This window comes from Ammospiza nelsoni, chromosome 2 (genome assembly GCF_027579445.1).
Source record: "Ammospiza nelsoni isolate bAmmNel1 chromosome 2, bAmmNel1.pri, whole genome shotgun sequence".
NCBI classification, from domain to species: Eukaryota; Metazoa; Chordata; class Aves; order Passeriformes; family Passerellidae; genus Ammospiza; species Ammospiza nelsoni.
The window spans coordinates 117,663,235-117,679,391 of record NC_080634.1 but is presented as its reverse complement, the minus strand read 5'-3'; the positions used below and the strand labels follow the sequence as shown (position 1 = coordinate 117,679,391).

General features: G+C 42.1%; 1 protein-coding gene across 2 annotated transcripts in view; it reads right to left on the bottom strand.

Moving 5' to 3' along the window:
* The window catches only part of KCNJ6 (potassium inwardly rectifying channel subfamily J member 6), a 174,949-nt gene that overhangs the window by 30,180 nt on the left and 128,612 nt on the right, over positions 1–16,157 (bottom strand). Inside the window, exons 1-2 of one of the 2 annotated variants that reach the window (XM_059493873.1) lie at positions 11,357–11,420; positions 7,905–8,825 (exon numbers count right to left, since the gene is read on the bottom strand). In XM_059493873.1, the coding sequence (XP_059349856.1) occupies positions 7,905–8,825; positions 11,357–11,387 (952 nt within the window). In that variant the 5' untranslated portion in view covers positions 11,388–11,420. Of the gene's footprint in view, positions 1–7,904; positions 8,826–11,356; positions 11,421–16,157 lie in introns of those variants that run through there. The other variant, XM_059493874.1, reaches the window with a different exon arrangement.

Below are 16,157 nucleotides of genomic sequence, written 5' to 3'. Positions count from 1 at the left end.
AAAATTCCAGGGGTGAGACCCTGCCCTGACCCGAATCCGTGCTGGGATTTCACCACCGTCCTCTGCAGGCAGGTAACAACCCAAAAGGGAAAGCCTAAAATTAGAAATACCAGCAAAATATTTTATTTAGGATAAGGATGGGCTCAGCATCCTCCCTTGGGTTTGCCAGCTGGGGATTGGGCTGGAAGCAGAGGAGATCAAGGGTCTGGAATCACAGGGTTCTAGGAAGGGTTTGGAATCATGGGATCTTAGGAAGAGTTTAGGTGTCTGCAATCACAGGATTTTAGTAAGAGTTTAGTGTCTGGAATCAAGATTTTAGGAAGAGTTTAAGTGTTTTGCGTCACAGGATTTTAGGAAGAAGAGTTTAAGTGTCTGGAATCAGAGGATTTTAGGAAGACTGGAAGTGTTTTAGGTCACAGGATTTTTGGAAGAGTTTAAGTGTTCTGGATTACAGGATTTTTGGAAGAAGAGTTTAGGTGTCTGGAATAACAGGATTTCAGGAAGAGTTTAAGTATCTGGAATCACAGGATTTTAGGAAGACTTGAAGTGTCTGGAATCATGGGATTTTAGGAAGAGTTTAAGTGTCTGGAATAATGAGATTCTAGGAAGAGTTTAAGCATTTGGAATCACAGATTTTAGGAAGAATTTAAGTGTTTGGGATGACAGGATTTTAGGGAGAAGAGTTTATGTGTCTGGAATGACAGGATTTCAGGAAAAGTTTATATGCCTGGAATCACAGACTTTAAGAAGAGTTTAAGTGTCTGTAATCATAGGATTTTAAGAAGAGTTTAGGTGTCTGGAATCACAGGATTTTAAGGAGACACCTAAGGAGTTTAGGTGTCTGCAATCACAGGGTTTTAGGAAGACTTTAGGTGTCTGCAATCACAGTATTTTAAGAAGAGTTTAAGTGTCTGGAATCATAGGATTTTAGGAAAAGTTTATGTCTGGAATCACAGATTTTAAGAAGAGTTCAAATGTCTGGAATCATGGGATTTTAGGAAGATTTAGGTGTCTGGAATCACAGGATTTTGGGAAGAATTTAAGTGTCTGGAATCAGAGGATTTAAGGAAGAGTTGAAGTGTCTGGAATCACGGGGTTCCAGGAAGTTTTAGTGTTTTGCATCAGAGGATTTTAATAAGAGTTTAAGTGTTTTGGACCACAGGATTTTAGGAAGAAGAGTTTAGGTGTCTGGAATAACAGGATTCTAGGAAAAGTTTAAGTGTCTAGGATCACAGGATTTCAGGAAGAGTTTGAGTATCTGGAATTACAGGATTTTAGGACGTGTGGAAGTGTCTGGAAACACAGGGTTTTAGGAAGAATTTAAGTGTCTGGAATCACGTGATTTTAGGAGGAGTTTAGGTGTTTTGGATCACAGGGTTTTAGGAAAACTTTAGGTTTGGAATCACAGTATTTTAAGAGGATTTTAAGTGTCTGGCATCATGAGGTTCTAGGAAGAGTTTAAGTGTCTGAAATAATGAAGTTTTAAGAAGAATTTCTTAAATTCTGACTGGAATCAGAGGATTTTAGGAAGACTTTAAGCATCTGGAATCACAGGATTTTAAGAAAAGTTTAAGTGTCTGGAAACAGGATTTTAAGAAGAGTTTATATGTCTGGAATTACAGGATTTTAGGAAGAGTTTAAGTGTCTGGAATCACAGGGTTCTAGGAAGAATTTAAGTATTTTGGATCACAGGATTTTAGGAAGAAGAGTTTAGGTGTCTGGAATAACAGGATTCTAGTAAGAGTTTAAGTGTCTGGAATCAGAGGATGTTAGGAAGAATTTAATAGCCTGGAATAATGAGATTCTAGGAAGAGTTTAGATGTCTGGAATCACAGGGTTTTGAGAAGAATTTATGTGACTGGAATCAGAGGATTTTAGGAAGAGTTAAGTGTTTGGGATGACAGGATTTTAGCAAGAAGAGTTTAGGTGTTTGGAATCTCTGGATTCTAGGAAGAGTTTATGTGTCTGGAATCACAGTATTTTAAGAAGAGTTTAAGTGTCTGGAATCGTGGGATTTTAGGAAGAGTTTAAGCATCTGGAAGCAGAGGATTTTAGGAAGAAGAGTTTGAGTGTCTGAAATCACGGTAATGTAAGAAGAATTTATGTGACTGGAATCAGAGGATTTTAGGAAGAGCTTTAGTGTCTGGAATCACAGGATTTAATGGTCAATGAAGAGGGTGACAGCCCAGCTTCCCACTGTGCCTTCCTGTCTGGAAAACAGGAGCAGGGCCAGAGTAAAGCAAATTTTGGGATCCTGTCATTGCTCTGGCTGTGGAGATCATGAACCCTGCAGGGAATAACCTGTGTAGGCTCAGCAGTGATGAGCAAAACCAGGATTTTGGGGCACCTCTCTGTGCTTGGAAGGAACAGTGCTGACAGGGGAGGCTGTGGGAATATGGAAAGAACTGGGATCTGCCCTTTGTCCATGCCCAGAGAGATCTTGGAGGGATTGCAAAGACAGGAGGGGCAAAATGAAGCTCTTCTGGAGCAAGTCTGATATGTGGTCAGCACAGAATTATTTCGTAATATCTGATCTGTTAGGTAATCCCTAAATACCTGTCTTTTAGAGATCTTACCTTTTAGTATGAGTTACTGCTTGAATCTGAATATTATATTTGAACACTTAGGGCTGAGGGAGCAGCTGGAGTTGTGAAGAGCTGAGGAATTAATTGGTGAGGAAGGTGTGAGAGATGGACAAAAAGCCATTCTCAAACATTCATAACAGGCTTGCAAAGTACAGCACTACCCAGAGAGTAAAGCTGTTAAACAAATGTGTAATCCCTTTTCCCTGAAAGTGAGATACAGCAACACTTTAGCTGAAATATTCCTAATCAGCACCTCCTTTTTATTTCCCACAAACACTGCTGCCTGATTTCTTGCTATTCCTCGTAGCTTTGACTATTGTGAAATTGCAATTGCCTCCTCTAAGTCTCACAATCCTCTTCAGCAATGAAACTCATCTTTTTCCACCTGTAGGGAAATCTTCCTGAAGGAAACATGAAATGAGATGGGAGTTCCTTTCCCTGCTGGCATTTAGCACTCCCCTCCTGCTAATGCCTGTAATTTTCTGTGTGAGAATAAATAACAGTGGAATGCTTCTTTGTTAGACTCGGTAAAATTAAAATGGGATGGAAGTGAAAGGGATTGCTGGCAGCTCCAGGGAAGTGGGGATGTGTGAGAAGTTAAACCTTGTCCAAGTCTGGCACCCAGCAGCAGGAGATGTTAAAACCCTTAAAAATAGAAAGGAAAGCTGCAGCCTGGAGAGCCCTTGTGCTCTGATCATTTCTGGAATGAAGATGATCCCGTTTGGAGCAGAAGCCACTTGTTCCTGGCCCTGCTCAAACTGCATTTCAGTCACATCCTGCAGCACAATGAAACCCACTCTTGTGCTTTGTCTTGCAGGAGCACTCAGGTGGGAGAAATCCTGGTGTTTTTCTTCCTGTCACCTCCGTGCCCTCAAGAAGCACTTGGAGAGGATAAACATTTCTTCCTTGAAGAGCAGTAGAAAATTCAAGTGAGAAACTCTGACCCCAGCAATTTTTATTTGGAGAGAGAGCAGAGTCTGCTGAGAGGTTTTGAAGGGTTGGAACTGCTTAAATCCATATCAGAGGGAGATATTTGCTAGGACTGGGCAAGGCCAAGGGGTAAACACAGCATTTCATCCCAGAGAAATCAAACCCACAATAAACCAGTCAGTCAAAGGGGCTGCAGTGAAGAGGGCAACAGCTTTATACAATATTTGTCTGGTTGATAACACTGTTTACTGTATAAATAACCATCCAAGTGAACATTTTATTGCTCTGCACACGTGTTTTCCACAGCTGGCAAGTGTGGTTGTTTCTGTGCCTGTAAAACCTCCTGCAGATGCTGCTCTCAAAGCTGCCCCAGTGTCAGAATTATAAATGCACCCTATTCTGAGTTTATTTGTAAAATTATCCCTCTGAACCTGAAGTTCTCTGGCTGGCTTTGTTGCTTGGTTTTTTGTTTTTCCTTTTGACAGCTACAAATGTGCAGATCATTTTATTTCCTTGGAACTGTTCAATGCTCAAATTTTTATTTTTAGGCAGAGGGAATTGCCCGAGTGTCACCAAGTGCATCCCACTGGCCAGATACAACTTCACAAGTCTAGTTCAGAATTTTTCCTCTTTCTCACCCTTTTCCCCCCTTTTTTTTTCATCTTTCTCTCTCTCTGATTTTATTTCTCAGTTTCTCTTGCTACTGTACACTACCTGACCTTCCCACTACACCTTCCAAATTTAAAAGGCTTTCCTTTCCTTCTTATGGGTCTATTTCCTTATCAGAATTATACATTTGCTTAATTTTTTAAAATACCTACTTTGCTTGTGATAAGACTTCCCTTAGAAATAGATTTCACCAGGTGAAAAAGGCTTAAAAAATTTAAGCCTATGGCTAGGATCCAATTATCATAAAATATTCCTAACTTTAGATTATTTTACATTTAAAACTCTGGGAAATGGGGGCTGCAAAATGTGGAAATACCAGATGTGTCCTCCAGCTGCAGTGAAGTTTGGTTGGATTTATTTTCCCCATTCCTCAAGGCTCCTCAGTGGTTCCACAGCAGCCTAATGTGCTTTTGCTGTCCCAAAATCAATGTTTTTGGACACTGGAGAGATGTGCACCACCACCAGGGAAAGCACAGAAATAAATCTTTGCAAAAGTTTTATCCTTTGAATCCAAAGAGATATTTTTGAATGTTGTTGTAAATAAATAAATCAAGAAAAATGCATATTGGAAGGATCCATAACAAATATTTTTAAAAACCAACCTTATTTTGAGTGTTGGATAGTGCTGGATGAAGGAATCAGATTGACTTCATGATTTTGGAAAATGCCTTGCTGAGGATTCTCCCTCAAATTCGTTTTCATGGCAGAAAGAATGGGAATAACCAAGGTGTAGGGATTGTCCCTGGGATAATACTTTGTTATGTGCCTTAGAAAAAACACATCCACTTCTTTTTGCATCTCAGGAAGTTGTGGCAAAGCTTCCATGGGGAATTAAAGGGGTGCTTGAGTTGAACTTTCTGCTGAATTTTAATTTGGTTCATTATTTTAATGCCATTTAAGAAAATGCATTATTCTTAATTTCCCGTCCTAACACAAAATGCTGAATTCCCATGACAATCTATAAAAATTGCATTTCATACAACAGATAAATGTGATTTTGGAGCACTTAGGGTGGAAATTATTATAAATGCATTTACCTGTTGAGTCAAATTTAAGCAGAATCAATAATTAATAACAACATTAGCAAAGGTTTACCCTTATCATTTCCCATTTTATTTCTCATTGAAGCTATATCTGAGTGGGGAAGCTCTGAAAACAGAGAAAGGACTGTTTTTCCTGCTCAAATTTGGGAGTGGCTTTTCTGATGGATGACACAATCTCAGTCTGGTCTGGATCTCTCAGCAATGACACCAAATGAGGACACTGTAGGTGACATCACACTTTCCTGGCTTCAGCTTTTATAAATTTATAATTTTGGATTCCATAACAACTCTGCTGGCAGGAGTGCAGGGCTGGGCTTTGCTGCTGGGAGCAGCTTCTTTCCCTGCTCTCACTCTGCAGCCGGTGGGAGAAGGAAAGGTGAATATTTGACTGCCTAAATTGGCTTTCAGTGTTTGCCAGGATGCAAATAAATATAAACATTTGTAATATTAGTGTAATATTTGTGTGAATATTTGTAAACTGAAAGAGTGAAAATTCCAAGTGCTGGTAGAAGGTTGGACTGATTGTACCTTCAACAAAAACAAGTCAGTCCCAGGGGTCAAAGCACAGCACAAGAAGCTACTTCTGCACAAATATGTTTTAGAAATTGTGCTGGTAATTCTGACACTATTTGATGCCCTCTGCTCATATCTCACTCAACAGGAGACTCCACCCAAACAGAACAGTTTAAAATGTGAAATGGACCCATCCAGTGCAGGGGAAACTCTTTAATCCTGGATGTCTTCTGTGGGTTTCCAAATCACTGCATTCGGTTTCTCTCTTGATAAGGACTGGAGAGGTTTGAGATAACCACAAATGTGATTTTATTTCAAGCCCTGCCAGCCCAAGCAGTCTGAGGGGTTTGTGCTGCAGTGGAGGCTGAGTGGGAGAGGTGGCCAGGCCAGAGCAGCAAATAAAACCCCTGGGAGAGAGCCCTAGGATGTGCAGGGGTGAAAATGAGGTGAGAGAAGGGGGAATCACAAAAAAAGAAATATGAGACTCCAAACCAACAAATCCACATTTGCTGCACTGCAGGAATATTCTGCCTTTTGATCTTGTAGGTGGTTTTGGTGAGACATTTTTTATTCTGCCACTACTTGCCAATCACTTTGCTGGAAAACACAGTGTTCAGCAAACCTGAAAATATCCCACACCCTCTTGGGATGTCAAGTTCCTTCAGCTGCAATTCTGAGATCTCAGGATGGTTTCAGGGAACAAACAGCAATTCCCTCATTGTCTCACCCCAAGGTGGTGCAGATGTTTGAAATGTCGGTGCCTACTGCACAGATCAGGAGCTCTTAACATTTCATCTTGATTTCTCTTCAGTACCACCTACTTCCTGGAAAATCTGGAAAGCCTTGCATTTACCACTTCAAATTCCCTGCCAAGTTCCCTTCAGTTTTTTGTTGTGTTTTTTTGTTTTTTTTTTTCCCCCCCTCTGCTCCATTTTTGTCTCACACGTTTATTATATGGTGACAAATGCAGTTTTCTTCTGACACCACATAATAGATGTGTGAAACACACACACACACATGTTCTAGTAAGAGACTGCTCTTTATTTCCTGGCTCCCGTTGCAAAACAGGAGTCAGGGTTGGAAAGGTTGTGCCTCTGTCAGAGCTGTGGAATCCACGTGCTCAAACTTTCCTGGGTTTTGCTGCAGTCGTGGGGAAAAATGGCAAATCTCATTGTTATAATTCTATAATCAGTGTTTTCTCATCCCCCAAGCACATCAAATCTTCATTTTATGATAGCCATTCCCGTGTGTTGATTATATTTACTCATTTCAGGCATTGATGCTGTTATTAACAGGAAAAAAACACCTCCAGCTTCTAAAACACAGATAAAAGTACCCTCCTATAATTCTGGCTTTAATACAAAAAAGAAACATTATTTTAGCGGCGCATTTGCTGTGGATTTCAAGCACTTTTTTCCCTTGCACCAAATGATTTCTGCTGTGCTGCTGCATAATTGCAGGTAACAACCACCCAGCCAACGAAACTCCGGTGACACGACATTCCTTGTTTGCACATTCCAGATTCCAGTGTTCTGTGCACTCCTGTGGGGGCCCCAGTGAAACACCAACTCAGATGAGACCTTTTGTGAGCTAGAGTGGAACAAGCCCCACGTTACATGTTAGAACAAAAACCAAGGAAAACGAGCAGGCAAAGGAAAAAAAAAGAAAGAACTGAACAGATCATCACTTCCTACAGGATCCAGCCCTGGAATGCCACAGGGCTGGCAGTTGTTCTGCAGATACCCAGGGGTGATTGGAAGCAGCAGGACCACGGTGCTTCCACGTTAATCACAAACAGAGTTTTTGCATTGAATTTTTTTTTTGTTGTTTTTTTCCCTAAGCAATTTTATCCCACAAGGTCCCTGTGGTTGAGCTGCTCCTGCAATAGAATGACAAATAACTGGGTGACATGCTGTGAAAAATTCAGAAAATGAGAGATGCTATCCCATTTTCCAAACAGAGCAGAAACAACACTAATTCCGTTAGGCAAGATGGAACAGACAATTAAACTGGGCATGCTTTTAATTTTGAAGCTCACCAGAGAACGAACTCCTTTTTCAAACGCAACGACTGTGGAAGTGATTCCTTTAAAACGAAGCAAAACCACTGATTTTCCTTGCTAAAATTAAAGCATTTACCTCATACAAAGTATAAGAAATGTTACCTGTTGCCTCCACCATTCCTTCTAGGATTACAACAATTTCTAGCTCCTCTTTGGGCAACTGGGCTTTGGAAATCTCCCAGAAAGGACTCTGCTGGTTAATCTCATGGCTGATGATCAGTGGTGAAACCAAAAAGAGACGATCATCCCCTGTGTAATAACCTACGTTGATATCTGTCTGGTTGAGTGGTATAAATTCCCCCTCCTTTGTCTGTTTGGATTTGATCAACTTGGCTCGTATTGATGCCTCTACAATGTGTGAATTCCTAAGGTCTCCTACTCGGAACATCAGACACAGCTTTCCATCCCGCATGGAAATGACTGCGTTTGTAGAAAAAACCAAGGTTTCTGCCCTCTTCTTGGGTTGGGATATTTTCACAAACATGCAGCCAACCATGAAGGCGTTGACGATAGAACCTAGGACAGACTGCACTAAAAGCAGGATAATTCCCTCGGGACACTTGTCCGTGATGACCCGGTAACCGTACCCAATGGTGGTTTCGGTCTCGATTGAGAATAAAAAGGCTGAGACAAACCCATTGAGGTTGCTGACGCAGGGGGTCCACGTGCTGTCCCCTATGTGATCCATGTCCCCTCGCATGTAGGCAATGAGCCACCAGATCATGCCGAAGAAGAGCCAGGTCACCGTGTAAACCATGACAAAGATCAGCAGGTTGAACCTCCACTTGAGATCCACCAGGGTGGTGAAGATGTCAGTCAAGTACCGGTAAGTCTCTCTGACATTCCCGTGGTGGACGTTGCATTTCCCATCTTTCCGAACGTACCTCTGGATTTTCCTCTTGGCACATTCCTTGCTGATGTTTTTTGGCAGATCCTCTCGCGCTTGTTTGGGCAACTTTGGTTGATGGATTGTGACAGGGCTCTCGATGTCCTGCTCCATTGAGTCTTCTTCCAGGACGTTGGCTGCCATGGAAAACAAAAAAACACAGAGAAGTCATTATTCCTCTTGTTATTGCTCTAAGTCAACACACAACCTTTTCCTGTGTTAATCAATAAAATGATCATCCTTGTTCTTTGCTAAATCCATTGTATTTTGCTAACACAAAAATTGAATGCCAAGCACCCTCATTTTATTGCTACACAGAAAATAAAATTAAAGCAAACTCTCGTTTCTTATCAGGTCATCCTACCCACACCCATATTTAAATTTCACAAGATGGGTTTAAGCAGATATTCCTTCCCTCCTCACCCCTTTGCAGTTTAATGAATGAAATTTTTTATGCACCAAAAAAGATCTTACGGAGATAAAAGATATAAATGAGGCAATGGATTCACTTGGGGGTGAGCAGAGAAAATGAGCTATTGCTGAGCTATTTTTTCCCATCAATTGCACTGCTGTGGGGAAAGTATTAAATAAGTACAAGGAGGGTTTTTTTTTTTAAAAAAAAGCCAACAGTTTTTAGAAAGAACCAATCCCCCTCTTGTTGAAGGAAAGTTGTAATATCTATCAAGAGCAATTCAAGCACACTTCCACAGAAAATCAATGTCTTGCTGATAATGAGACAAGGAATTGTGTGTCCTTCTCCCAGCAACGTAAAACCAACGGTACTTCAGATTTCATTTGAATTCTCTGTGCCTGTGGCCTTTAATTCGAGTGTACCTTGTCCTCTAATGATCTGGGCCTTTTTTTTTAGTTTCCCAGCTTTTAGAGATAAATAGCTTTGTTATGGTTGTGTGCCAGGGAAAAAAAGAGTGCACTGAGGAGGAGAGTGCTTTAATCGAATGTGTTTTGCATGGAGCACATGCTGAGGTCTGGGGTAATTGTTGTTTTCAACTGATTTTCAAATCCTTCTGTTTTCTGGGGCTTCTTCCTGAAGGAATTTCAGCTCTTGAATACCTAATTCTTTCTCTTCTGGCTAGCTGCTGTCATTCTTCTCCCAGATTGTGAAGAGAAAAGTCTTCTGGTGGGTCTGCCCACGTGCTTGACTTTGAATAGAGAATTTCAGAATGGTTTGGGTGGAAAGGGACCTTAAAATCACCCAGTCCCCACCCCAAAAATGGTCAGGGACACCTTCCACTAGCCCAGGTTGCTCCAAGACCTGTCCAACCTGGCCTTGGACACTTCCAGGGATGGAGCAATCACAGCTTCTCTTGCCACTCTGTGCCAGGGCCTCATTGCTCTCACAGGGAAGGATTTCTTCCCAATATCCCATCTAAAAAGCAGCACTGCTGTGATTTTGTGCCATTCTTTATGGAGTGTTGCTCTCAGTTGGGTCAGTGTGGCTCTAAAAACCTTTTCCACTCCTAGAAACACGTGCTGTGCAGCAGATCCTGTGCGGAGTCTCACAGCACCTGTAGAGAAAGATCACAGAGCCTTGCAGAGTTTTATTGAAATATCCGGGGGAAAAGGGGTTGTAGCCTGGTTGTCTCTCCTCCTGACCTGCTCCTCTTTCAAAGAAAGTCTCAAAGCCCTCCAGTAGCACAGAATCTGAGAGCAATTTCATGTTTTGAGGCCGTGCCCCCCATCCTGTCACCTTTTCAGCTTGCTGTGTGTCTCAGGAGAGCCTTATCAGGGCTGATGGCAGTGGCAGCACTGGGAGCTGTGTCCCAGGGCCCTCAGTTCTGAAGGAACTCCCCCAGCCAGTGACAGTGTGCCTGCTTGCATTAGCTGGGCAATGCATGACAAAACACAATCGAAAGGCATTGCAGGGTCTTTGTGAGGCAGACTTAAGCCAAAGCCAGAAAATTTGAAGTTAAGGCATCACATTTTATGCTCAGCTCTCTGTTGTGCCCAAGGAAATTCCAGTCCACAGGAGTTATCACATCACTGCAGCAACAGAATCCTCAAATAATTATGAACAACCTCTGAAGGCTCTGGCTTTTGAGGCTTTATGTTAAACTACTAATGCTGATATAATGGGGTTCATTATCTTGCAGACATTATGAATAATTTGCTTTTCCTTCCTAGTCAGAGCCTGGCATGGACACAGAGACCAAGAGTGTGATAATTCTGTTGGTTTGGAGCATATTCCTTACTCCTGGCCCTGCTGTGAAAGGGAATCATGTCCCAAACCTCCCTGTCTGAGCATCTCTTACCAGAAATTATCCTGGGAGGGGACCCAGGTGCTGATTTTATTCCTGGCAGCAGGAAGAATGTGAAGGGACATCCGGGGCTGCCCTCCCACCACACCGCTCCTGCTTTCCATACAATGTTTATTTCCTGTGGAACTATTTTGAGCAGTGAAGCCCCTTTTATTCAGACAGCAAATTTTGAGCAGTGAAACAACTTTTCTTCAGACAGCAAATTTTTACTGATGCTTTCCAAATGCTCTGTGTGGATTTGTGCATCACAGCCAGCCTGATCTGGCTTTCACAGCATGAGGGAAGGGCCACATTTTGTCAAGTGTCCACAAATTTTGTAGGAGCAGGGAGCTGCTGTCACAGTCAGTGGGATCAGCTTGTGACAATTCCAATGTGGGAGGGTTTTTCTTCACCTGGAGAAGCTGTAGTGGAGCTGGTTCTCATCTGGCTTTGTAAGGGGGCAGCTCTGGACAACAAACCCAGTGTTTAACCAAGGTTTCTCTCATTACAGTATTTATTTGACACTCTTGCAGACATTTCAATCTTCCTGAGGGCATCTGGCCATTTCTAAACTCTCCAGGCTCTTCCCAGTGCTGTCATTTCTCAATTCTCAGTCTCTGAGAGGAAAAAATTAAGGTCAAGTTTTTGTCTTTTCTTCTTTTTTTGCAAGATGCCCTTTCCTTCTTTCTCTCACCCCATCCTGCTATGAATGAATTCCTTTGTGGAGAGTTTCTGGATCAGATCCACAGTTTGTTACCCCCTCCTGGACTGAGTTTTCACTCCAGAGAGAACCTTGGGAGCAGCAATTCCCAAAATAAGTGATCCAAGGGTTATGCATCTGTGTGTTTCCATGGAAATGCTTGATGAATAAGTTTTAAACACATGGCAGGATCCCTGCTCACCACTGAGGCTGAGGAACAGCCACACACTGTCAGTGCCTTTGCCACAAAATACTTTGACTAATTATATTTTTACTTGATATCGACCCAATTAACTTCTGCTGTTTATTTCATCTAATTTTCCTTTTGGTTACATAATGGCTGTCATGGATCCAGGAACAGGGGAGTGAGTAGCAGCAGCCTCACTTGAGAGCTATTTTTGCTCTCTCTGCTTTTCTTCCTGACAAAAATATATACATATTATTAATCTGCACTGCAAAAAAAAAAAAAAAAAAAAAAAAGGTATTTCTGAACTCTTCCTTCTCTCCCAGTAAACATCATGTTTGCTTGAACACAACAGCCAGGTAATGAGCCAATCCTGGCCAATTTAGAGGATTCTGTTCTAATGATCTGCTTTGGTTATTCTCTGAGGTAAAACCTACAAGACATATGAGATTTCAGTGATTTGTTTAATTTCCCAGCAAATGACCAGGAGCTCTCCTAAACAAATCCCTCAACAGTTCACTTGTGTCCTGGCTGTGGCCAAATTAGCTAATTAAATGTGCCCAGACCTATTATTTACTGCGGAGGGTAAAGAGTGGAGCAGCCCACACTTGGATTATTGAACTCCAATTGTTTTCCAGGCAGGTTAGTGTCATACAATCTGCCAAACAGGAATATTCTGTGTCCTGAAATGGAGCCAGGAGCTGTGTGTGCTCAGGTCTGCACTGGTCCAAACCGTGCCAGGGGCTTTTGAACTGTGCCAGTGCTCAGAACATTTTAATTTTCTACTAAAATTGCAGCAAATGTTGTTGTCATGTTCTTGTCTACTCCAAAGCAGAACTGGAAAGGCACAGTCTTGATTTTCCAAGCACATCCTTTTATTTAGAGACTGTAGAGCAACATGAAACCAGTGTCAACAACAAAACAGGACAGGACACGCTCTCTCCCTTTGACGCTGTGAATGTAACACATCAATATAACCCTTAAGCAATCATTTTATCATCAACAATGTGATTTTTGGTGTATTTTGGTAGTGCTGCAGAGAACTTGTGGTGCTGTGCAAACAGAAAGCAAAAGGAGGAACATGAAGGGCCTGCACATCCAGTTTAAGTACTGTAAGCCTATTTTGGTTGCGAATGATTTGCAAAATAATGAGGAGTTTCAAAAGAGAATTTTGCAAATCATGACTGACCTTTCTGTAACAGAAGCTGACCTAGAAAGTTCTGTGGATGTTTCACTGCAATTTAGTGATTTCAACTCTTGTAACACGGTTCTGAACATTTGGTGTGCAAATTCATTGAAAATGTCCTGATTTCCAAAATAATTTACAATCTAAAAATTGCTCTCATGGGCTTTACTGCATGCAGAGAAATGTGTTGAGCAGAGACTGTGATTCCTGTCTGCATTCCCCCTTTCCTGGTGGAATGAGGGCTGCTTTTAAGTGAGGCTCCAAGTTTGGTTTTTGGGAAGTCTCGAGAGTTTTACCTCTCGTTTGCTGCAGTCCCCAACCTCCCTGGCACTGCATCCATCTGTGGAATTCTTGGCAGGACCTGGTGGCTGTTTGGCCTCCCCTGTGGGGTTGTTGGGCTTTGCACAGCACAAGGAATTTCTTGTAGCCTTCAACACCCTAAATCCATATTGTTCTGTTTCTCCTCTTGATTGCAGTGGAAGAAGTCAGGGAAGGGAAGGAGAAATTTTGGAATGCTTTGTCTCATCTCTGGATGGCTTTTGTTTCAGAGCTCTGCAAATCTCATTTGTGATGAGCACAGAGGGCACAGGAACACAGGAATTCTGGGAATAGAGGGGGATTTGTCTGTGGGATGAGCCCAGCCACATAATCCACACTGCAAGGCACCACAAGATATGAGGAGAAAGACTCTTGTTTAGAGAAAAAAGTGGAGTCTTCTGTCATCAGCTAACAACTGTAAGCAGTCATTATCACAGGGCACAGATCCTTTTCCCTGAAAAAGAAAGGAATTAGGATCTGGTCCTGCACTGTTGAAATCAATGCAGGATTGATTATTCACTCAGCTGGAAGCACTGCTAGGCCTCACTTTGAAATGTTGGAGTGCTCAATAAACCCTGACTTGGCAAATCTCTTCAAGACCCAAATTACTTTTTTGCACCCATGGAATCATAAACCTAATTTCAGAGGGAGCATGCGTGTGACTGAGATTTATTTCAGCAGCAGCTTTCACTAAAAAAGACATGAAATGAGATATATTTATGATTAGAAAAGAGACTGTAAGGATGACACTTTGTTTTTTTCACATTACCTGCTTCATCACTGCCTTCTAATCCAACTTGATAAAAATAATGTTCTACTATTTTCATTTCTTTTAAGCCTGTACAGCTGCAAGAAATCAGTCTGAGTAACACTTTGTGTCTCTGCAGCACAAACATTTCCATTCATTCCTGATTCTTGGCCCTTTTATTATGGAGGGTGGAAAAATGAATCTGATAACTCAAATTTAAAAACACATGACTCCATTTTTGGTAGTCATTTGACCTTGTAGTTTTCGTCTTGGATTCTAACCAACTTCATTGCAGAATTTACCACTGAAGCCTCCAGAATGCTGTTTTTACATCTGCTTTGCTAAATTTATCTTCACTTGAATCACAGGGAAGCCAAAGAGCCTTGGCTGGGTAACATTTGTGGGGCAATGTAAGAAGTCTGCACCTGGCTGTAGGGAGGTTGTGAGCCTGCAAAGATGTGCAGAGACAGTTGATTATCAACATCTTCAGCCTTTCGCAAGGCTGAGGGTCCCAAATTAGATTATGGAAATTGTTTGCTCCCTGAAGCCTGAGCTCTTAGTGTTTATTCAGAGCCATCTCTAGAGCAAATGCCTGGCACTGAGCACTGATTTCTGGAGTAAGGAGAGGTTTCCTGTCAGATTAGTCTTTTACCAGGTTTTTAGCTCCCAGAAAAGCTTGAGCTCGAGCTTCAGAGCAGGTATTTCTGTATCCAGGGCCAGGCTGGACAGGGCTTGGAGCAAACTGGTCTTGTGGACAGTTCCCTGCCCTTGGAACTGGATGATCTTAAAGGACCCTCCAACCCAAAACATTATGTGATTTCATGATTCCATCATGTCCTTGTCCTATCCACAACCACTGCAGAAATCAGCATCCTCCTATTTCCTCTTAGAAGGTGACAAAGCTGAGGTAAAGCATTTTTTGCACCTAGAAAACGCTTACTATTGTCAGTGCTGCTGCCAGCAGTGGCACAAGGACAGCAGCTGTGCCTGAGGTTGGAAATGGGGCTGTGTGTTCTATTCCCACCTGTCAGAGCTGGGGCAGTTCTCTGCTGTTCCTGGGGCAGTTTTTCCTTTCTCTCTCCCACAGCCAACCCTCCCTGCAGGAGATCTCTGCTGTCCATGGCCACTGAGTGTCCCTGCAGGGCTGATCCAATCCCAGCATCCCATGGGGAGATGCTCCGCCCAGGGGAGGAGCCAAGCATTCCTGCCTGGATCCAATCTGAGGTGCTGGGACAGCAGAGCAGCCTTTGCCCCCTGCATTGCCAGAGGAGCAGCTTTCTGCTGCCCTGCATTCCCTTGTCTTTTCAAACCAAGACAAGCTGCAAATCCTGGCCACACTTTTGCCTTCTGATGCCTCTGGGTCAGACGTGTCCCTTGACTTGCTTGTCTAACATTATCTCTGAGAGTTCTTTTTCCAGTTACTCAATCCCAATTATTTCTGCCAGTTGCTACCAGGTGTCTGAATGCCAGAATTTTTGTCAGTTGCAAAATTTTTCCAAAATCTCCTGAGAACTCAGCTTTTCTTCTCCATGGGGTCTACCAGGAAAAGGAGAAAGCATGAAAGACTTGTATTGATCTTATTGTTATCAATTTTAAAGTGTGTTTATATGCTTTAACTGCTAGAAATAATAAATAAATTCATTCAAAATCTGCTTAAATCAGTGAATATTCTGGCTTGTAAGGAACCTCTAAAGGTTTCAATGTGCTGCTCAACACAGAACAAACTTCTAGAGTGCACCTCTGGGAAGAATAGGTCTTTATCTTCTTTGCAGCTTCATTTTTGCACCTGAGCTTAGACTTACAGAGAAATTACATGAGGACTGGTTAAATCCTGATTACTCCCTGTATTCTCTTTACTGATTACATGGAAAAAGAGTATTCCCAAATTTGTGGGAAGAGATTCTCAAGATTTTTTTTCCCATCACAATTTTCCCAGCTGAAAACTCTGGGAACAAAAATGAGCTGATCACCTGAGCTGTTTTGTGTAGATAATTCTGGCCCAAACATTTCACACAGATAATTCTGACTCATTTAATTCTTCACCATGTAATATCTCTGATATGTGGGGAGTTGTCTTA